General features: G+C 37.2%; 1 protein-coding gene across 3 annotated transcripts in view; it reads left to right on the top strand.

Annotated features, from left to right (window-relative positions):
- AKAP9 (A-kinase anchoring protein 9) overlaps positions 1-24322 on the top strand; it is a 154157-nt gene that overhangs the window by 126001 nt on the left and 3834 nt on the right. For all 3 annotated transcript variants that reach the window (XM_030307931.1, XM_030307932.1, XM_030307933.1), the window contains 17 exons: positions 302-790; positions 1230-1293; positions 1615-1736; positions 2316-2507; positions 2772-2960; positions 8037-8181; positions 9508-9727; positions 10429-10579; positions 11979-12647; positions 13116-13324; positions 14072-14177; positions 15679-15861; positions 17077-17277; positions 18125-18357; positions 20470-20555; positions 21722-21851; positions 23266-23405. In XM_030307931.1, coding sequence (XP_030163791.1) covers positions 302-790; positions 1230-1293; positions 1615-1736; positions 2316-2507; positions 2772-2960; positions 8037-8181; positions 9508-9727; positions 10429-10579; positions 11979-12647; positions 13116-13324; positions 14072-14177; positions 15679-15861; positions 17077-17277; positions 18125-18357; positions 20470-20555; positions 21722-21851; positions 23266-23405 — 3529 coding nt within the window. The remainder of the gene's footprint in view (positions 1-301; positions 791-1229; positions 1294-1614; positions 1737-2315; positions 2508-2771; positions 2961-8036; positions 8182-9507; positions 9728-10428; positions 10580-11978; positions 12648-13115; positions 13325-14071; positions 14178-15678; positions 15862-17076; positions 17278-18124; positions 18358-20469; positions 20556-21721; positions 21852-23265; positions 23406-24322) is intronic.

Consider the following 24322-nt stretch of genomic DNA (forward strand, 5'->3'; position numbering starts at 1 on the left):
TCTTAATTTTCCTGGAATATTTTTTAGCAAGATGCTTTTAGTCTCTAGTCTCTTAATGAACAAGTAGATAGACAGATGTTAAAGAGAACTCTTATCCCATGACAACCAAAAAGATGAGGCTGATAAAATAATTTCATTTCTAAGGTCATCTATGATTTTACATATAATGCAAATATATATATGGAACCTAAGAGTGTTTCTGAAAAACTTTTCCTATTATTCTAAGGAAAATGAATATCCTCTGTACCTTAAATTCTACATTTAATATTTTTAATTGAATGTTCTGTTCATTATGTTTTAGGTAAAAGAAACAAGTATGGCATCTCTCCAGAAAGATTTAAGCCAAGTCAGGAATCAGCTCATAGAAGCAGAAGAGAAATTATCCTACTTCTTAGAAAAAGAAGATAAAACTGAGTTACAGGAAAACAGAAAAGTCTGCATATTAGAGGCACTTCCTAATAAAGTGGGTAAAAGTTTGGCATCCCAGACAGAGGGGACTCTCAAGGTCAATAGCAGCAGTCAGACTCCACAAATTCTTGTCAGAAATGCAGGAATCCAAGTTGATTTACAGAGTGAATGTTCATCAGAAGAAGTCACTGAAATAATCAGTCAGTTTACTGATAAAATTGAGCAGATGCAAGAATTACATGCTGCTGAAATTTTGGATATGGAATCCAGACATATTTCAGAAACTGAAACCTTAAAGAGGGAGCACTATGTTGCAGTTCAGTTACTGACAGAAGAATGTGGTACCTTGAAGGCAGTGATACAGTGTCTGAAATCGAAGGAGGTATTTGGTTTTCATAATACATGTTTTTTCAACATTCTGTGTGTGGTTCCCCCCCCCCCAAAATTCTTTGTTTTTAAGAGAGAAAGAAATTTGGGGTAGCCTCTTCCTTGTGATAAGATTATAGATCTAAATCTTCTTTACCTCGTGTATTCCAATAATAATTTCCTACCAAGTTCCTCTGCAAATTTGGAATGTGATAATATCATTCCTTAATTCATGAATGTTTGCGATGGTAATATCCATTAAAAAAAATTGAAGACTTTTATAAACCATGGATAGTTCCACTTAACTGTGAAAGATGTGACAGATTTAATTGAGTTTTTCATTTGTTTTTTGTTCTTTGACAGCATTACAAAAGAACAAAACTATTTATTGGGTTCCTATTTCTATTTTTATTAAGGCCAAAAATGTTATGTATTCTTTTGTTTTCTCTAATTAGGGATCCTCACTTCCCGAATTAACACATTCTGATGCTTACCAAACTAGAGAAATATGTTCCAGTGGTAAGTTACATAAATTTCTGACATTTTTGTAGTACTTATTTAAAAAGTGTTTGTTTTGAGGCGCCTGGGTGGCTCAGTCAGTTTAGCGTACAACTTCAGCTCAGGTCATGATCTCACAGTTCATGAGTTCAAGCCCTGCGTCAGGCTCTATGCTGACAGCTCAGAGCCTGGAGCCTGCTTTGGATTCTGTATCTCCCTCTCACTCTGCCCTCCCATTCACACTCTGTCTCTCTCAAAAACAAACATTTAAAAAAGATTTTTTTTTTTAATAAATAATAATTGTTTCTTTTCAATAGTCAATTGTTGTTTTCTTTATTTTAGATTCTGGATCAGACTGGGGTCAAGGAATTTATCTTACACAAAGTCAGGGATTTGACACAGCATCAGAAGACAGAGGAGATGAAGGCGAAAGTTCAACAGATTCATTTCCAAAAAAAATAAAGGTACTGAAAGACAGCTGTCTTTTAGTGAAACTTAGCCAGTCTGATTTCTGTATTGAACATAGCAGTTTATTAGAACATAGTAAGTTTCTCTCTGAAGAGAGAATTGCATAGCTAGAAGGAATCTTGGGGATCTATATAGGTTTATTCCTATATTTTACAGATAATAAAGTATAATATATGTAATAATTATTTGCATAAAGAGATAAAGAGTTAAATTTTTTTTTTAATTCCTGTTACTTTTGAGTGCCAAAATTATTAAAGCAATCTCAAGGACTAGAATTTATCTCCTACATAATTCTTTTGGCCAAATTAGTGGCTGATCATTAAATCCAAGAAGAGTGCATTAAATAGAAGGAACTTACAGATAAGAGCAACCCAAAAGACAGTGTCTTCTGGGATTGGCTTACTCCTCCATTAGAAGAAGGCAGTCAGTAATGGTAGCCTGGTATGTCCTTTCTGCAGTGACTCTTCTAAGTCAGGCTAACTTGATAAAGGTATCTTGCTTAAAATTTAGTTCTGTTTGTATGTCTGTTTTTGAACAAGTCGTCATAATTCTAGCCTTTGGGCTTTGATTTGTAGGGATTACTAAGAGCTGTCCATAACGAAGGCATGCAGGTGCTCTCCCTCACCGAGTCTCCCTACAGTGATGGAGAGGACCATTCTGTTCAGCAAGTTTCAGAATCTTGGCTAGAAGAAAGAAGAGCTTACCTCAGTACAGTCTCAGCTCTTAAGGACTTAATTACCAAAATACAAGTGCAAAGAGATGCCGAGGTACTCAATACTATGCATCTTAACAGTTTTATATGCCCTTTATTAATAGTAAGGCACTTTATAATTTAAATTATTGTCTTTTATGATGTATTTTCGCATGAATTACTGTGTATTATTTAAATGCCACAAGCCATACTCTTGAAAGTAAATCTATATACTTTTTGGCCTCTAACATTTAATTTGGTTAGTAGATAAATATCATTTTTAGACTGTTTATAAGCCTACTTATTTGAAAATTAACTTTTGTTTTTTATTCTTTGTTAGGTTTACAATGGTTCCCAATCTCATGAGAGTTTCCCAGACTGGCGAGGTGAACTTCTGCTTGCTCTTCAGCAAGTTTTCTTAAAGGAGCGCGGTGTTTTACTAGCTGCATTTCAGACTGAGCTGACAGCTCTAGGTACCAGAGATGCAGTTGGATTATTGAACTGTTTGGAACAGAGAATACAAGAACAGGTATCAAAATAAAATGTTGAAACAAAGAGCGCTTTTTAATAGTAGTAAGAAAATGAGTTATTGATTACTTTTGGAGAAGGTCTCAAAGTTAAAATTTTAATAGGAGCCACTAAGACTATTCGGAGAAAAATTATTACCTTAAATGTTTTATCTCATTTTAGAAATAAGACTGAAAATTAATGAGCTGCTCATCCAACTTCGGGAGTTAGAAAACAGCAACAGAATAAGCCCAAAGAAAGTAGAAGTAAGATATGGTCAGTTCTCGCTGTCTGCAGTAGTTAGATTCTGCAAAGTTGTTGAGCGTGCTGAGCCTTTGCTACTAGGGGAATACTGCAGGCAGGTTCCTGTGAGCCCCTGGTTGTGACATTTGCCAAGACACCTTATTTATATGTATTGCTGATTCATTAACCTTGAATCCATGGCCCATAGCACTATATAACTCCTGCCTAAAAGCAGCTTATCACATGTATTCTCTGCATAAAATACCGCCTTCTTGTGCTTAGAAACACTAGATAGTCCTTCATCATTGTGCTTGGGGACCATTCTAAACAGCAAAATCACCATTAAAAAGCACAGAAATGCAAAAGAACACAGCACTGAATAGATGGCAGGAAGGACACTTGTTTGCAGTTTAAGAGATAAAAGAAAACATCAGAATGTCACCTAGTGCACCTTCAGCTCAGAACATGCACAGCTGGCAGATTAAATGTTTTGCCACCCTTTGCATGTTTAAAAATGATTGTTAAAGCAATGCTAGTATTAATTCTGGGTTACAGATAAGTTTTGGTGAATAGGCAGATTTGTGGATACATAATCCACAAATGAGGCTCAGCTGTAATAAAGAAAAATGAAGTTAGTGAAATACATACACCAGTATAATAGAGAGGATAGAAACTTTAAAAGTTTGTTCTTTGAAAGGCTAATAAGATAGAAACTTTTTTTGGAGAATTGGTTAAGGAAAAAGGTAAAAGCACACTTTAATAAAAAGCATACTTTTATAAAAGGTAAAAGCACACTTCTATAAAATGTGATCATAACTAAAAATAACAGATATAAAATAATAGAATATTATGGATAATTTTACATCAATTCAAAACTGTGGGACAAATACATTTTCTAGAAAAATAATCACTTCCCAGAATTCATTCAGGATGAAATAGAAAACCTGAAAATACCTATAGCTAGAAATAAATAAATAAATAAATAAATAAATAAATAAATAAATAAATAAATTGATAGTTAAAAAAAAACTCTTAAAATACTTAGTGCCCAGGTCTTAAATTTTTAACTACATTCTCCATTAAAAGGAACTAGGACTTCTTGGAGAAATGGCTGATTCCAGGGCTGGAGCAGGGAAAGTACAAGATGAACCTAGAATATCTTGTTTTACTGACAAGGAGTTGCTCGAAGAATGAAGGAGAGATGTCAAAAGATCACAGAAGCCAGCTTGAAGGAGTTCCCAATGTCCACATTCAGGACAATTAGAACATCAAACTAAGTAATGATAGCAACAGATTATAAACCAAAGATTAAAATAAGAATGCGTGAATTCATACTGGTATACATAAATGAATAAAAATTCTTTCTTGTAGAATGCCAGCTAGTATGTAGAAGAAATGATGAAGTTAACAAATTACCTTTTATTAAAAAGTAAGAACTCAAGTAATAATCGGCAATGGGTCCTAAAGCTAGTGTGAAAGTGTTTGATTAGAAAAGTATGTCTACATTGTCTCAGAGTAAATCCCAGGAAATCTTTTTTAATTATAAAAAGAAAAGTAATAACTGTATAGTAACTGTATAGAGAGACCTTGCGGATACCACCTTAACCAAGTGATCAGAATTAATATCATCAGTAACAGAACAAACCAGACATCATGTGCTTCTTGGTACAAAGTACACTACCTCACTTTTGTGCTGAACTAAAATCTACTCATAGAGATATATTAGACCAAAACAAATTGAGGCCACAATACATCTATTAGAATGGCCAAAATAAAAATTAGCCAAAGTCCCAAGTGCTGGTGAGGATGCAGAGAAATTGCATCCCTCATACATTGCTAATAGGAACATAAAATGGGAGAGTCAACTGTGGAAAATGATTTAGCAGTTTCTTATAAAGTTAGATATACAATTACTATATGACCTAGAAGTCACACTTGTGGTATTTATCAGATGGTAATGAAAACGAATGTCTCTGTAAAAATCTATACAAGAATATTTCTAACAGATTTATTTGTATACCCCCAAACTGGAAACAGCCCAATGTCCTTTGACAGGTAAATGGATGAACAAATTACAGCACATCCATATAATGAAATATTACTTAGCAATTAAAAAAGACCAAACTAAGGATACCCTAAACCTCCTATATGTTACATAATACTTGGATTGACAAAATTATAGTGATAGTGAACAGATCAGTGGTTATCAGGGGTTAGGGTTGGGGAGAGGATACACCTAGATATATACAGGGAGAGTGATAGAGCAAATGTGGTTTACATTTAGAGAATTTGGAAGAAGGCTATATGGGGATTCCTGTACAATATTTGGAGTTTTTCTGTAGGTCTGAAATTATATCAAAATATGAAATAAAAATAAAAATCTACCCAGAAGAATTATACCCAGCTCAAAAAAAAAAAAAATTTTTTTTTTTCTTTTACAGGTTTTATAGGTGAAGTCTAGCATACATTCAAGTAATAGCTAATTCCAGTCTTAATCATATGCTTCCCATTGTTGGATGACTGGGGCAATGCCCTGTCTTTTTGTTAAGAAGCAAATGTAACCCTATTGGGAAAATCAGACAAAGAATAATACAAGAAAGAAAACTTACAGGCCTGTTTATCCATGAACGTAGATGCAGAAATCCTAAACAAAATATTAAGCCAAATCCACCATTGTATATTTTTTAGAGACACAGTCACCTTATACTTATCGAGGAATGCAAAGGTAGCATACCATTAAAAATAACTCATGTGACTCATTAACAGTTAAAGAGAAAATAAAACTAGTGATCATTTCAAGAGATACAGCAAGTTAAATAAATAAAATGAAGAATTTTATACTTTAAAACAAATAACAAGCTAAAAACAAAAAAATTTCTTGAACTACATAGGGTCTATTTAATAAACACCTACAGCCACCATTATACCTATAGTTAAATGTTAAATGTTTAAAATACAGTTAACTTCATGGGCGCCTGGGTGGCTCAGTTGGTTAAGCATCCAACTTCAGCTCAGGTCATGATCTCACAGTTTGTGGGTTCAAGCCCTGCATCGGGCTCTGTGCTGACAGCTCAGAGCCTGGAACCTGCTTTGGATTCGGTGTCTCCCTCTCTCTCTCTTCCTCACCCGTTAGTGCTCCCTCTCTCTTTCTCAAAAATAAATAAACATTAAAAAATTTTTCTTTAAATACTGTTAACTTCAGTAGCTTGTTCAACCTTGTCCTAAAGATTTAGCTAACAAAGCAAAGCAATAAAAATAAGTAAGAATTAGGGATGAGAAGACCTATCATCCATACGAATGGATGTTTTCTATGTTCATTCATGTAGAAAACAAAAAAGGACCTATACACATGGTATTTTAGAATTGATAAGAAAGTTTGGTAATGTTGCTGGATATAAGATCAAGATGGAAAAATCTGATTTCTTGGGGCACCTAGGTGGCTCAGTTAGTTAAGCGTCTAACTCTTGATTTCGGCTCAGGTCATGATCTCACTGTTCGTGAGATTGAGCCCCACATTGGGCTCTGCACTGACAGTGCTGATCTTGCTTGGGATTCTCTTTCTCCCTCTTTTTCTGCCCCTCCCCTGTTCATGCGGTCTCTCTAAATATTTTTTTAATATTTTAATAAGTTTTATTTTTAATCTGATTTCTTAACAACAAAATGTAACTTTAAAAATAATTGTTTCCATAACCTTGTAAACAAATTTCTAAAAATATACAAACTACCAAAATTTACTCAGAAAAAAATAGAAAATCTGACTAGACCCATTGCAAAGAGTTAAATTAGTAATTTTTAAATTTCTCACAAAGAAAAGCCTGTGATGGATCAGATGGCTTCACTGGTGAATTCTACCAAGCATTTTAAGAATTAATACCAATCCTTCCCAACCCATTCTGTGAGGCCAGTATTTCTCTGATTCTTAAACCAGGCAAAGGCATCATAAGAAAAGGAAACTAGGGGCGCCTGGGTGGCGCAGTCGGTTAAGTGTCCGACTTCAGCCGGGTCACGATCTCGTGGTCCGTGAGTTCGAGCCCCACGTCAGGCTCTGGGCTGACGGCTCAGAGCCTGGACCCTGCTTCGGATTCTGTGTCTCCCTCTCTCTCTGCCCCTCCCCCGTTCATGCTCTGTCTCTCTCTGTCCCAAAAATAAATAAATGTTGAAAAAAAAAAATTAAAAAAAAAAAAAAGGAAACTAAAGACCAAATATCCAATGAGAATAAACCACCACTGGAAAAATGAACGAATGATACAAATATGTGCAAACAAAAAAGTAATAAGTATACGAAAAGAAGTTCAAATAAAATGTACTGTATTATTCATACTATGAAATACTATTTAACGTTGAGAATGATTGTGAAATAGAGCTATATGTGTTATTCCGGATAGTTCAACATGAAAATCTCTTAATTTCATTAAGTGGAAATACCATATGATGTTATTTAGATAGTAGTACTGTAGAACAGTACTGTATACTATTTAGGGTGTGTGTATATAACATAATATGCAGAGTGCATGGAAATAAGACTAGACTTCAAATTTGATGATTTCTCAAGCAGGTGGTGCAGAGGAGGTGTTTGGGGAGTTATACATAGAGGGGCTTCAGCTATATAAGTGCTATTTCTTAGGCTGTGTACATGGGTGTTTATTATATTTGTGTTTTGTTGTATGTTTAAAGAATTTCAAAATAAATGTAAAGATTAATAATTAAAAAGTAAATCCTAATGAGTAGGAAGTGAAAATTAGCATCTTACCAGAATTTTAGCATGTGTGTTTCATTTTTTTCCAGAATTCCTGGTTGTTAATTTTATTCTTCTTACAACTCTCTTCACTTGATTTTTTATTTTGCATTATTACAGAATGTTGAATATCAAGCAGCTATGGAATGCCTCCAGAAAGCAGATAGAAGGAGTTTGTTATCTGAAATTCAAGCACTGCATGCTCAACTGAATGGTCTGAAAATGACTCTGAAAAGAGAACAAGAAAGCGATCAACCAAGCCAAGGTATGCTGTTTGTCCGGCTCACGTGGTAACGACAAATAGGTGGAAATATTTCACTTTGTTTCCCCTCTTTGTATTCATTTAAAACACATTTCCTTTCAGTCACATTTTCTTCTCATTCTCCTATAATGGAAATAATTTACATTAATTACTCTGGGAATTGAAGGTTTGTCCAGTTGGTTTTTAAACAGATATATTTAAAATGGGGACGCCTGGGTGGTTCTGTCAGTTAAGCATCCGACTTCAGCTCAGGTCATGATCTCACAGTTCCTGAGCTTGAGCCCCGCATCTACTCTGTCAGCTCAGTGCCTGCTTTGGGTCCTCTGTCCTCTCTCTCCCTACCGCTCCCGTATCTGCACTTATGCTCTCTCTCTCTCAAAAATAAACATTTAAAAAATAAAATAAACAGGCATTGCTTTCATCAGGTTGTTTAGCCCATTAAGTTCATTATCTTTTTTTAGTTCTGAAGCTCTTTGTGAGGTTAACCACCTGAAAGGAAAATAAATTCACAGTGAAAGTAATTATTTCTTTTTAAATCCTTTTCTTGTTGTAAACTTAATATACATATAGAAAAGTGCAAAATGCAAAAATATATAACAAATCTTTAAGTGAATGAATTGTGGAAACTTCACCTTTGTTAAGTACCTCTGAAGCTCTTTCCCAAACACATACACCTCTGTAGTAACCTAGATGTAACCATTATCCTGATTTTTCCTTAGTTTTACTACCTATTTGTGTATTCCTAAGCCATGTAAGTTTAAGGTTTTCCTGCTTTTGAACTTTATTATTCTATATACATTTGTGCCTTACTTCCTTTACCTCTCTCTAATATTTTTCTGAACATCTGCATTCATCTCCAATTCATTTATTTTTGTTACTGTATAGAATTCTCACAATGTATATATCCATTCTGTGGTTGAACATTTGGATTGTTTCTATTTTTTTTAGATATTACAACCAGTGCTGTTCTGCACATTGTTGGTAGTACTATGTTTCTGATGCATACATACATAAGTTTTCTTGGTATATATACCCCAGGGGTGGAATTGCTGAGTGATAGAATACATAATTTCACATTTATTTGGTAACGCCTAAGTATTTTCCAAAGTAGTCCTATATATTTATAGTTCTGAAACCTTAACCATTATTAGCACTGTGAGGACAGTATTCATATGTGTTTCTATAAATTGCCAACTTTGGGACTGTAATCTTTTCACGTTTGCTTTGTGGCAATCTCCGAAGTTAAAAATCAGTTCTCTCAACAAAGTATTTATAAACCAGATACAAGTTGAGAGGTCATAATGTAAGTATTAATAATTTTGCATTTAGAACTCTTGGAGTATAATATGCAGCAGAAGCAGTCCCAAATGCTAGAGATGCAAGTGGAGCTCAGCAGCATGAAGGACAGAGCAACAGACCTGCAGGAACAGCTGAGTTCTGAGAAGATGGTGGTTGCCGAACTGAAGAGTGAACTTGCACAAACTAAGCTGGAACTAGAAACAACGCTCAAGGCACAACATAAGCACCTAAAAGAGTTAGAGGCTTTCAGGTGTGTCAAACTTCCTTATTAATAAACCTGTATCGGTGAAGGAATTGGGAGTAATTTTGTCAGAGACATTGTGCAGATCTTATAAAAACATAACATTATACATAATGTGTAAATAACATGAAATTTTGTTATTTGTAGGAAAAACTACAGTGGGAAGGGAAAATCTCCAAATTTTTCTAAATGATAAATTCATGGTTAGGTTTTGGCATATTCGCTGCTGTGGGTTCCGTCTCTTTGAGACTTGTTGTACGAGATATACATTACCACCAAGTAATTTGAAATGGTGTTTATTATCTCAATAGAATTTGAGCCAAATTATGCAAAATGTTTTAAAATATAATGCTTGTGAAAAGGATAAATTGTTGGTGTAAATACTGAGATGTTCTGCTTGCCAAGGACACATTACAAGGACATTTTTTGTTTTGAACATTGGTGATTCTCGTGTTCAGTAAAAGACAAAGGAAAATTTTTATTGTTATTTTGTAAAAATGTTTACAGTGGTAAATAATAGTTCATAGCTACATTACTAGAAACAGTTAATGTGAAATAAACCACACTCAAAAATCTTTATTATGTGGCTTATATTTTCCTGTTAGTTGGTTTATAATATGCCTCTGCTCATCAATGGAAGCTGTCTCTCTTTTTCTCAATACAAACTTGGTTGAAGTAATTCTGTGAGAAAGTTCATTTGTCTGATTTAGGTTGGAAGTTAAAGATAAAACAGATGAAGTACATTTGCTTAATGACACATTAGCAAGTGAACAGAAAAAATCCAGAGAGCTCCAGTGGGCTTTGGAGAAAGAGAAAGCCAAACTAGGACGCAACGAAGAGCGGGATAAAGAAGAACTTGAGGTATTGTTATCTTTGTCTTTAAATGTCTGTGGAAAATCCAAAACAACAGGGGAGAGAGAGTCTGGAGACTGTCTCATTAAACTGTCAACCTTAAGACTCTTCATGAAGCACGATAAGTTTTTTGCTATATGTGGAATACTATTACAGTGTTACTTGTATTAAACTGTACCATCAGGAAATGCTAACTGTGTGGTACATTTTTGTTTTGCTATGTCCAAGGGTGCATTACAGACACTTCTGCTACAGGGTGTGTTTTTGGAAATTTGAGTTAGCGCATGCATATGCAATTGATAAATAGGGCAACCATTCGGGTTAATGCAGAGTAATTTTGGTTCCTGTTTTGTCTAGGGAAGGGGAACAGTGACACTTCTCTGGAAGCAGAACCCCTCACTGCCATATTGTTTAAAAATTTAAAATGAGTCCCTTCACACTGATCTCTCTTCCAGCCCTTCACAGCTGGCAGCTCAGAGAAGGTCATGTTGCTACACACAGTGCCCACTTATGGTAGCCCCACTGGCTCAGAGATCTTCCATCCACGCGTAGTACTCACCAGCTGTATGCTTAAAAACTGTGTAGCTGGCATTTCTGCTCTATTCTGTTTTCTTTTGTTGGGGTTTTTTTGATTGTCCATCTTGGTGGCCTCCACGCATAGTGAGGTCTCCACCTGGCAAGGACATGATATCCCCTTGGGTACAGATTACTATTTAAAAATTTTTTTTTCTTGTTTGTTTGTTTGTTTGTTTGTTTGTTTATTTAGAGAGGATTGCATGAGTGAGCACAAGCAGGGGGTGGGAGGCAGAGAGAGAGGGAGCGAGGGAATCCCAAGCAGGCTCTGCACTGTCATCGCAGAGCCTGACATGGTGCTCAATCCCACAAAACATAAGATCATGACCTGAGTCGAAATCAAGACTCAGACGCCCAACCGACTGAGCCACCCAGGTGCCCCTACTGTGTTTTTATCCTTACAAATTTGTGTAAGTTTTGAGTAGTTAGTCTATAACCCTGCTTTCCCCACAAACCACATTATTTTTAGTATGTGACATTGGACAACATGAGGTTTTTCAGGAACTCGTGTCATGTTATATTGAAAATATTTATATTTTTAAAGGTCATTATTTCTAGAAGAAATGTACTCTACTTCATATTCCTTAACTAGATATGATTAGTGTTTGGAGGAAAAAGTATTATTTAGCTTATCTTTTGTTTATGTTCTTTGATGAAAATCATTTGGCTCTCCTAAATAATTATGCTCTAACCACTGAAAATTTGAGTTAATAAACTGGGTAATCAGTTCTGTTCCCAAATACTACCAACTTAGTACTAATAAAGGCACAATGGTATACTTATAAAGGATTTTTTAAAAAATATTAACATTCTTTATTCAACTTTGTTCTACAAGGATTTGAAATTTTCACTTGAGGGTCAGAAACAAAGGAATATTCAGCTAAATCTACTGTTGGAAGAACAGAAACAACTACTAAACGAATCACAGGAGAAAATAGAATCACAAAGAGTGCTACATGATGCCCAGTTATCAGAAGAACGAGGTCGAAACTTAGAGCTGCAAGTACTTCTTGAATCCGAGAAGGTTCGAATACGGGAAATGAGCAACACCCTGGACAGGGAGCGGGAATTGCATGCTCAGCTGCAGAGCGGGGGCGATGGTGGGCAGCCTGGGCCCTCGCTGCCCTCTGAGGACCTCCTTAGAGAGCTACAGAAACAGCTGGAGGAGAAACACAGTCGCATTGTAGAATTGTTAAATGAGACTGAGAAATATAAACTGGATTCTTTGCAAACAAGACAGCAAATGGAAAAGGATAGGCAGGTTCACAGGAAGACGTTGCAGACAGAACAAGAGGCCAACACTGAGGGGCAGAAGAAGATGCATGAGCTCCAGTCCAAAGTGGAAGATCTTCAGCGCCAGCTGGAAGAGAAAAGGCAGCAAGTTTATAAGTTAGACCTTGAAGGAAAGCGACTGCAGGGCATTATGCAGGAATTCCAGAAGCAAGAACTAGAACGAGAAGAGAAACGGGAAAGTAGAAGAATTCTCTATCAGAATCTCAATGAGGTAAGTTGATGATGCTCTTTTAAAGTAGTTCTTAAAAGAACACTACAGCCCTTTGAACATGTAATTTTGATACTAGACTAATTTATTCATTCATTCATTTACTTACTTTTAAATGTTTATTTTTGAGAGAGAGAGCGAGAGCAGGGGAGAGCAGGGGAGGGCCGGGGAGAGAGGGGGAAAGAGGATGAACCAGGCTTTGCGCCGAGAGTGGAGAGCCCAGTGCCAGGCTCAAACTGGCAAACCATGAGATCATAACCTGAGCCAAAGCTGGACACTCAACCAACTCAGCCACTCAGGTGTCTCGATATTGTACTGAATTATTTAAATAGTTATGAACAAATCATATCTAAAGGAAATCCATAGAAGTTTATTTGGAGTATGAACCATAATTGTGTTCCTTTAAGAAAGAATATGATTCGTTGTTCATTTATAATTACTCCTTTTTCTTTTTCTGTCAAAAATTGCTAGCCAACCACATGGAGTTTAACCAGTGATCGAACTAGAAATTGGGTTCTTCAACAGAAAATAGAAGGAGAGACAAAGGAATCAGGCTATCCTAAACTGATTGAAATGAATGAAGGAGGAGCTGGCTGTAATCATGAATTAGAAATGATCAGACAAAAGCTTCAACATGTGGCTTCAAAGCTGCATCATCTGGCCCAGAAAGCCTCCAATAGGTTAGATTTTTTTTTTTCTCCTGACTTTTGGAAATGACATTCTTAGACAAACTGGATAGAATCTGTCCCTCACTAAAAGCTAGCCAAGGGTGGGGAATTGAAATTTTTTTTAAGTTTATTTTTGAGAGAGAAAGAGCATGAGTGTGGGAGGGGCAGAGAGACAGGGAGAGAGAGCCCAAGCAGGCTCTGCACTGTTAGTATAGTGCCCAACATGGGGCTCAGACCCATGAACTGTGAGATCATGACCTGAGCCAAAATCAAGAGTCAGTGCTTAACAGATTGAGCCACACAGGCGCTCCAGGAATTGAAATTTTAGTTAATGCATACTTACATTAGGAGATGATAGTATTTTTTTTTTTTAAGAGAAAACAAGCAGGGGAGAGGTACAGAGGGAGAGAATTTTTAAGTTTATTTTTATTTATTTTGAGGGAGCAGCGAGGGGCAGAGAGAGAGAGAGGGAGAGTTGCAAGCAGGCTCCACGATGTCAGCATAGAACCCAATGTGGGGCTCAAACCTACAAACTGTGAGATCACGACCTGAACCTAAATCAAGAGTCAGACACTCAAGTGAAGTGATACACTTCAACAAAACTCATATACCTGAAAACAAATATCTTAACACTGTAGAGAGAGAATACTTAATGTAAGGGAGAAGTGGTAGATGAAGCATAGCGTCACCTCATCTATAATGTTTGTGCTCAGTACCGCTAATTGAGAAAGGTATGTTTCAACTTTTTCTCTCTTAAAGACTACAGTTTGAAACAGCAGATGATGAAGATTTCATTTGGGTTCAGGAAAATATTGATGGAATTATTTTACAACTACAGAAGTTAACTGGCCAGCCAGGGCAAGAGGTAAGACTTTAAAAAACTCTTTATAAAAGGTATCAAGAACAAAGATTTAATGGAGCTATATGAACCATTTAAAGCTGGCACCATATTTTCTAAAGAGTTTTAATTTTATCTTTTTGTTTATTTTAAATATTTAAAATAGTTTATTTAAAATATTTATTTATTTTAAATATTAATAATAATATTTGCCTTTCCCAAATAGAAGATACTGAAAGTTTGAAGGGAAATTAACTTTCATTATCATTATTGAATAATTATGGTGACATTTTATTGTAGTATAACCAAGTTTCTTAAAAGAATAGTCTCATTTCTAGCTCTCCATTCATAACCACCCACAGAATGGTATCAGTGTCTTCACAGTTGACTAATATGAATCTTTTCATTCCCTGTCTTTGACTTCTTTGTAGCATTTGACACTTTTGACCTCTCCCATCTTAAAAACTCTTGTGTGTGTCAGTATTCTCTCATTTCTTCCATTTCTTTTCATCAGTCACCTTCATGAATTCTTTCTCTGTATCTTCATCCGTTTTTTTTTTTTTTTTTCTCTAACTGTGAAAGCTCATTCATTCCCACAGCCTGAGTTCTCAGTAGACTTATTTACTGAACAAATACTTATGTCAGGCACTTGTTATATGCTAGGTACCATCCTGGGTTCTGGGCTTCATCAAACAAATCTTATAAAATCTCGCCCTTAGGAACCTTATCTTCTATTGTAGTCTATACCTTTATCCTGTGGTCCAGGTTTATATTTTCCATTAGTTACTGGAACTCTTTCCATGGGGAAATGTACCCCATAGTGATCCCTTAGGAACCTTACAGGCACATTCCAAATTGAGCATCATCTTTCTTCTTCCTGTCCCAAACCCTCATTTCTGGTCCTGATATCACCCAGTTTAGAAAGCTGAAGGTCACCATGGACCACCTTCCTTCACTCTCACTTGTGTATCTAAGCAGTGACTAAGTCCTGTGCTTTTACCACCTAAATACCTATTCCATGTGTCCTTAGTCATTACCTTTTTCAGGCTTTCAGCATTTCTCACCTGAACTGTTGTGATGACTTCGTCATGTGTCTGCCTGACACCAGGATCTGTCTTCCTTAATTTACTGTACTTTGCATGCTGCTACCAAAGGAATTTTTGTAACACGTAAATTTTGTGTCACGCTCTTGTCTCAAAACCGTTTATGACTCTCCATTGACTACGTTTAGGTATATTATCCATAAGTAAAGGCAGCCTTTACTCTAGCCTTACCACACAAATTGTAGCTCCCAAAAAGCAAGACACTCTCACACAAAACCTTTGTGCCTTTACACATACTATTCCTTCTGCTTAATATGCCCTTCCCTATCTTCTCTTCTGTCTATTAAATTTTTCCTTGTTATATAAGACTCAACTCAAACACCACTTCATGACATCTGTTGTTCTCAGTGCCTCTTCATATTTTTATGTGCATTGTGTATAAATATTTATGCTTACACAACCTTAATATCATTTTATTTTTCTAGCCTAGCTTAGTGTCCCCAGGTACTTCTTGTGGCTCATTGACTGAAAGACTACTGAGGCAAAATGCTGAGCTAACAGGACATATCAGCCAACTGACAGAAGAAAAGAATGATTTAAGAAACACAGTTATGAAGCTAGAAGAACAGATCAGATGGTATCGACAGACAGGAGCTGGCAGAGATTATGTACGTCTGTTTTTAGCATGGCCACATTAGAAGTGTTGCAAAGTTACAGTTTCTACTTTCTAGTTTCAGTTTTTATCCCTAGCAGGGTACGAATATTAAGTATCTGATTCTTAGTAAGATCATTGAAAATATTATAGGGTTGACAATAATGATAATAGATATTATTTATTGGGAGCCCTCTCTGTGCCAGATCCTGGGTTATATATGTTCAGAATCTCTCATCCACATTCAGCCTTACACATGTGAAAACTGAAGTCTGTAGTCAAACCAGGAACTGCTTCTCTCCAAAGCCACATACTTTGCTACCTATGGGCCAGCAGTGGACACACGTAAAGAAATGTTCAAATGTGAATTCTGACTGTTCTCATCAATTATTTATCAGTTATTATGTGTGTAACTCAAGTGAAAGATGCCATTAAATTATATATTACAGTCTAATAAATTACTCTGGCCATTTACTGAAATTTTTTCCATTTAAAAACTACAAAATAAATTGCTAGCATCTGTAATATAAAAATAAGAATATAATATAAAGATAGGAAAGACTTGTGAGACAGCTGTGTAGTCAAATACATAATCATAACATCCACAAAGCTTCTGTAGGGACCCACTTCTCTATGTACGTGCCTGGTTATTTTTTTCCCCACTTCTCCAGTGTACTGTTTCAGGCCCAGGCTCTACATTTGAACCCAGATGGCCCCATTTATTAAGTCTCTAGACTTTTTTATTTAAAACAATTTTTTAATGCTTATTTATTTTGAGAGCGAGGAAAAACAAGAGCGCAAGCAGGGGAGGGGCAGAGGGACCAAGAGCGAAAGAATCCCAAGTAGGCTCCGTGATGCTAGTGTAGAGTCCAACACAGGACTCGAACTCACAAACTATGAGATCATGACCTGAGCCTACATCAAAAGTGGGATCCTTACCCAACTAAGCCACTGAGGCAGCCCTCTAGACTTTTTTATTTTAAAACTCTGCAATATCTAAACACTTTCTTTGGGGCTAGGCTTTCACGGGGATTTTTAGTTTTAAAATTAATCTACTAAGCAAAGGATATTAGTGTATATTCTTTCATGTCAGTTGAGATTGGCTTTGAACCCTCCATATCTGAGATTGGAAAGCTGGTATCTCCTAGGGTTACCTTTAATGTGTTTAATTTAGGTTTTTCTTCAGAGACTTATTCCTAAAAATCATGAAAGTATACTCTGGTTTCCGTAGTCTTCTAGGTTTTCATTGAGTGGTAGTGCCAACATTGAAGCAATCATTGCTTCCGAAAAAGAAGTCTGGAACAGAGAAAAGTTGACTCTGCAAAAATCCTTGAAAAGAGCAGAAGCCGAAGTGTACAAACTGAAGGCTGAACTAAGAAATGAAGCTTTACTTCAGAATCTGAGCTCTGATTCTGAGCATGCCACTATAAAGGTAAGAGACGTCTTGCATCTAAACATACACCAGAGCTGGTCCTCTGCTTTTGCCTTGTTTAATCTTTCACTAATCTTAACCGAACAGAATGAAGAAATTAGGTGGCATTCAGGCTGTCCTTAGGTCTCACTATTCAGTCTGTGTCATGAATGCAGGTCCCTTGCTGGTCACAAAAACTTTGTGATGAGGCATGTCTCAATGGCAGCACCCTGAGCTCATGGTCCACTTCCCACCATGTCATCTCTAACAGACCAATAGAAAGTTCTCTTTTCCACTGCCAACAGAAGCTTTGCTTCCTTCAGTGTCAGAGCGTCATTCTCTGTGAGATCATAAGCCCTCTGAACAACCTCTGTCATGGCTATGATGAGTATTGTAGGAAAACTACTTGTAAAATGTTAATATAAAATCTGAAAGAAAAATGTTTGGAATATTTGTTTTAACTATGGAATGAACATAAATTTATGCCTCTTAAAGGACAGAGAACATTAGCATTTGAAAGTTAAATATTTTAGCAACTATACTAGTAAAAGTAGCTACACAAGTAGACAAACTGAGATGATAAGGGAATGACCAAAACATTTGCAGTAAGTATGAATGGGGGCTAAAATCCAAAAACATAGATATAAGGTTTGTGTTCACATTCCACTGACTAAAAAGAGTCAGAAGTGTGAAATTTAAGGTTGATTATCCTTACTTTCAACTTTGCTGATAAAGGAGAAAACAGTGGTAGGGTATCTGCCATTCTACTTTTTTTTTTTTTTAATAAAATCTAGGTTATCTTTTTCTAGAGAACAATTTGAATGGCTTCTTAATAATGTCTTTGTGTTCTTCCCTTTTTTAAACATAGAGAATTTACGGTAAATATCTGAGGGCAGAAAGTTTTCGGAAAGCTCTCATTTATCAGAAGAAATACCTGCTGCTGTTACTGGGTGGGTTCCAGGAGTGTGAAGATGCCACACTGGCTCTGCTCGCCCGGATGGGGGGGCAGCCAGCCTTCACAGACCTAGAGGTGATCACCCACCGTCCAAAGGGATTCACCAGGTTTCGGTCAGCTGTCAGAGTGTCCATGGCAATTTCAAGGTAAATGTTTGACAGAAAATGCATTTTAATAGACACTAAAAGGATTTAGATTTTTAATCTACTCTTCTCTCTGCCTGTTGTGCTCTGTATTCATACAGTATGAGACATTTGCCATACTTCTTTCTTTCATCCTTTTAGCAGGGATACCCAGGTGCAGGCAGCTGGTAACTCAGAGCTGGCACATCCAGTCTGGATTGTTTTGTTCTGTTATGTTTGGTTCTTAACCCTGAATAAGCCCATGAAGCAGCTCAGACGTATAAATAAAAGGGACCATAAGACGGAAAATATGTTTTTGAAAACTTACTTAGGCTACCTGCATTCGTTGTCTTCCTTGCTAAAATAATGCCCTCTTGGGTCTTAGCTACACAGAGCCCTGGCCTAACTCTGCATTCAAACCCAAGATTAGCCTTTAGGGCATTGGACTGTGCTAGTGCTTTTGTCATGCCTTTTCTAGGAGTTCTAAGCCGGCAACACTGGCACTCATTCTGTTTGTAGTTGAAATGGTGCCAGGACTCAAACTCCCTTGAGGACCTGGCTTCCTGCAGTCCTGTCACCCAGGTGCGATATACCCCGACACCTCGGTTTTTCCATGCTTCCCCTCCCTTTTAATTTTTTTTTTTTTCAACGTTTATTTATTTTTGGGACAGAGAGAGACAGAGCATGAACGGGGGAGGGGCAGAGAGAGAGGGAGACACAGCATCGGAAACAGGCTCCAGGCTCTGAGCCATCAGCCCAGAGCCCGACGCGGGGCTCGAACTCACGGACCGCGAGATCGTGACCTGGCTGAAGTCGGACGCTTAACCGACTGCGCCACCCAGGCGCCCCTTCCCCTCCCTTTTATATACGTAGTAACCAGGCAGTCTCAAAAGCACTTCAGTTTTTAAAGTTCTTCCTGATCTTCCTGATCAGGTCACATCTGATATGTCTTCAAAGGGTTTTGTCCTTTTTCCTTTACCTTTCTTTGAAAAATGTGACAGAATTTTTTTAACTGAAAGCTGTCTGAGATCACCTGGTCCAGAATACCATCTCACAGGCAAGGAAACTGAGGCACAGCAAGTTTGCAAAGCCAGTAGTGATAGAGCTAGGATAATCAGCCAGGGCTCCCAGTTCTTATCCATGTTAGCCCTGCAAAAGGAACTCACGTTTTATCTTGTTAATGGTCTGAGGCCCTCCTTGCCTGTTCTTCTCCACATTGTTGTCAGGTGATTCCAGTTTCTCCTTCCTCATCTTTCATTCCTTTCATCATCTTGTACACCTTGTACAGGCTTAAGTGCTAGGAGATGCACTGATAAAGAAAAAATGCATAATCCTTGTCTGAATCCCTTAAGGCAGCTTACTTCCTAGGGAGGAAGACCAGTGTGCTCATAACTTGGAAGACACTAAATGACAGGTCACGAGAGTTTAGGTATTAATTTTACTGGAACGTTTGGGAAGGCTCTATGAAAGCCAGTTGCCATTGAAGGACGTCATCCTAACTCCTTTTTCTTGTCCTCTTACATGTTCATTGTATTTTCACCCTCCTAAAACTGGGCTTCAAAACTGATTGGAATTAAGAAATCAAAATTGGTGTTCCAGAAAGTTCCTTGGGCCAGGGGTGGGGCAGGCAGCAGCTCGCTACCACTGGTTGGCAGCAGTGCCACCACCACCACCCCTTCCTTTTAATGCCTCGTTGTTTTTCATCCCTGATCACATGGCCTCACTGCTTCTCCAGCTTTCCCAGCTCAGTTGCCCTGCTAGTGTAAAGGTCTTTTATTTTCTTTCCATCTCATTTGCTTTGTAGTCTCTCTAGTCTTTTCTCCTTTCATTATTTTTTGCCCTTTGTCCATCTACTTTTCTCTTTTCTACTTTTGCTTTTCGTCTCTTTGAGTCCTTTATACCTCTATAAAGTCAGAACAGAAGAGACCTCTGATGCCTCTTGGAAAGCCTGTTCTAGTTAATTTTGCCCCAGACTAGGGGACATTTGCATGATTTTAGATTAGGCAGTCATGTGATTGTGTTGAAATTTTTCTGTGTTCACATTCAAATGTATGACTTGAATTTTGTGGGAAATGTATATTTATACTCTTTCTGTTATAGATGTGCTGTGAAACTTTTTCTTGGCATCTTTTTTAGAATGAAATTTTTGGTTCGACGTTGGCAACGAGTCACAAGTTCTGGTTCCATCAATATTAACAGGGATGGCTTTGGACTGAATCCAGGTGAAGTCAGAATAGGATTTCTTTTCTTATGTTTAGGATTCGTTTAAAATTACTGTACATGTAACATCTTCCAAAAAATTTGTTCTGGAACTTGTGTTGTCCAAAGACCCCTTATAAGCAACAGAGCTGGGGACCTTGCTGATTCTTAAAGAGTTAACAAGAGCTCATTTTTATGGAACACTAGCCCTACTTTTTCCCAATCCTGTATATTTTGCCAATCCTGTGAGGTAAGTACAGTTACTGTTATTCTCACTTTACACAAGAAAAACTGAGGCATATAAAGCATTTATTGTTGGCCCCAGAGCCAGCGCTGAACATTGGCAGTCTGGCTAGAGCCCACTCTCCTTACGGTTGCATTAAGGCTCTGATTCAAGAAGGATTGCTGTTATTCAGCCATACAGAAGTTACAGTTTGAAATTTTCACAGTACTCAGGTTTTGAGTTTACAAATAGGTTGTATGTAATGGTAACAGTTAAAATTCCTTCTCTCTCGACCTAAAAGTGGAAACAAACATTAGGACTTCAACATTTTAGGCATAAGGATGAGCTTAGAAACTGGGGAGGACACAGAGTTTCAGACACAGAGCATAACTGTATTCATACAGGTACATATTGGTATTAAACCACCTTTACACATTCTGCCAGTAGCTGAGCAGCAGAGAAAAATATTTGGTACCCTAAGCAAAGTGGTCTGAAATACGCATCCTTGTACATAAACAGCTGAAATTTGCACTATAATGAGCTTTCTGTTGTAAGTTAGCAAATCTTGATTTCACGTTTTTTCTAATAAATCAGTAGAATGGTGTGATGTAGTATTTTTTATCCACATCATCTTTTTCTCTAAACCACTCACACTCAGATACCCCTCATCTCACTTCTAGGTATTACTAAGAAGTCTTTTAAAAAGAAAATACTCCAGTTAAAAACAGTTTATTTTCTTTGACATATAGTTCCAGATAATCAGAAATACTTGAAGGAAAATAAAGCAATAGTTCGTTCTACTGTTTTTTCTCTTCTTTGGGAAGAATAACTAAAAATGACTATAAATAGGTAATGTTGTATAGTACGGTATAGTAGTCTTTTGAGCCCTTACCTATTTTGTAGAAATTTTCCAAGGGCTTGATTTTTTCCCCCCCTTAAAGTATGTAACATTTTGGATTACTTTAGGTGCTGAAAAGTCTGACCCATTTTATCATTCTCCTGGGGGGCTGGAGCTATATGGAGAACCGAGACACACAGCATATCGCTCAAGATCAGAGCTGGACTATCCTAGGTCTCCTTTACATTTTCAAAATAGGTAAGTGTGTGACGAAGCTGCCGAGATTCGTTACATATACTAACACTTAACAGAGAAAGGAGGACACTGTTAGGGCTTTGACTCCTTTGCTTTGAAATAGCTGGTGTGTCTCAGTTGTATATAATTTACATAAGCTAAGGTTCAGAATCAAAAACATTTTTTTAATATAACTTATTGTCAGATTGGCTTACATACAACATCCAGTGCTCATCCCAACAAGTGCCATCCTCAATACCCATCACCCACAAAAAGAGTTTTTGGTTTTTTTGTTTTGGTTTTTTTGTGTTTTTTTTTACATTTATTTATTTGTGAGAGACAGAGAGAGACAGCATGAGCAGGGGAGGGGCAGAGAGAGAGAGGGAGAGACAGAATCAGAAGCAGGGTCCAGGCTCCAAGCTGTCAGCACAGAACCCGATGTGGGGCTCGAACCCACAAACCGTGAGATCGTGATCTGAGTCGAAGTCGGACGCTTAACCAACTGAGCCACCCAGGCGCCCCCAGTTTTTGAATTTATGCCTGGTTTCCAAGGGTGTTGGAAACTGAACTAATCAAGTGTTATTTAGTATATGCTGTGGTTAGACATTGGGAAAAGTATTAACTAAATCGACAGTCTCTGCAGATCGTGAAAAAAACTCTAAAGTCTCCACAACATACATTTGTACATACACAGCGCTCATTGAGGGCTTCTGCAACAGGCATTCTACTGGACACTTTCATGATGACTTAGTAGCTGCTTTAAGTTTATTGAAATTTTTTCGCCTTGTACATCACAAACTCAGAACCTTAGGGGATATAGATTAGGCCTAGCTTAGTGTCCCCAAGTACTTCTTGTGATTCATTGACTGAAAGGACTACTGAGCATAATGCTGAGCTGGCACAACCTGTATCAGCCAACTGAAAGAAGAAAAGAATGATTTAAGAAACATGGTTATAAAGATGGAAAAACACATCAGATGGGATCAGCAGATGAGAGCTAACAGAACATGTCTGTTTTTAGCATGGCCACATATAGGAAATATTGTAGAGTTGCAATTTCTGCTCCCTAGTTTCAATTTTTAACCCTAATAATGTACAGATATTAAGTATCTGATTCTTAGTCTCTTTGCCAGATCCTGGGCTGTATACTTTCAGAATCTCTAATCCATATTTAGCCTTGCACATGAAAAAACTGAAGTCTGTAGTCAAACCAAGAACTACTCTCCAAAGCCAGATGTTTTGCCACCTATGGACCAATAGCAGACACGTAAAGAAATGTTCAAATGTGAATTCTGACTGTTCTCGCCAGTTATCAGTTATTATGTTCATAACTCAAGTTGAAGATCTAGCTTTTGAGGGCAGGATGGTGGCAGGTTGTTAAGTTACTTGCATTATTTGTGGATAATTTGGATTCATGTTCATATTTTTAATCTCCTAGGTACCCGGGCCCTCCAGCTGATTTAAATCCTGGTTCCTTAGCATGTTCTCAGCTTCAGAATTACGACCCTGACAGAGCTTTGACAGATTACATCACTCGGCTAGAGGCACTGCAAAGACGACTTGGAACTGTACAGTCAGGTACTCTCAGCCTAACTGTGTAATACTGGCAGCCCCATCGTGCTGGACAGACCCAGAGCCCCCCTTTCTCTTTTTGAAACTCCTTGACTTTCTTCATCAGGATAATTGAATCCCAGAGCTTAGTTCATGAGGTACCAGGTTAGACTTAGGAATTCAACTCCAGAAATGATTTACCACCCTAGTTTCACTCCCACAAAAAAAGATACCCTACTCAGATTGATTAGATGAAATGTACAACAGGCAACAAGGTACAAAGGCCTGGGAGGTTTACAGTGTCTGCTGGAGAAGGTGTTCCTAATTACAGTGGACTCCTAAACAACCCAAGGCTGAACTGCACAGCTCCATTTATGTACCATGCTGTAAATGTATTTTTCTTCCATATGATTCTTATGATTTTCTTAACATTTTCTTTCCTCTAGATTATTTTATTGTAAGACTACAACATATAAAAATATCTGGTAATTGCCTCTATGTCACCTGTAAGGCTTTCTCAGTCAGTAGTAAGCTATTAGTAGTTAAGTTTGGAGGAGTCAAAAGTTACACATGGATTTTCAACTGTGCAAGGGGTCAGTACCCCTAGCCCCCACATTGTTCAAGGGTCACCTATATGAGGTGAGGCATGCAAATTAGGGGTGGGGAAATGAGAGAAGGAAGCATGTATCTTAAGCATTTAATGCAGCTGTTGTCCCTACTAGGACTCAGTGCTTTTATTCATGATCCATGAAACCTGTTCCATTCAAAAGACTTTATAAAAATGACCATTTTGTTTTCTCTGCTTAAAAACACAAAAATTCATACTTAATAGAAATTGATTCCCTATTCATTATGGGAAAGTCTATTTTCCCTGTCTCCCTTCAATTCACTCCTGATTCAAGTGTTTGAATCATTTTAATGTGCTTTAAATTAATTTTAAATCA

The sequence above is a fragment of the Lynx canadensis genome, chromosome A2 (genome assembly GCF_007474595.2).
Source record: "Lynx canadensis isolate LIC74 chromosome A2, mLynCan4.pri.v2, whole genome shotgun sequence".
Classification (NCBI taxonomy): domain Eukaryota; kingdom Metazoa; phylum Chordata; class Mammalia; order Carnivora; family Felidae; genus Lynx; species Lynx canadensis.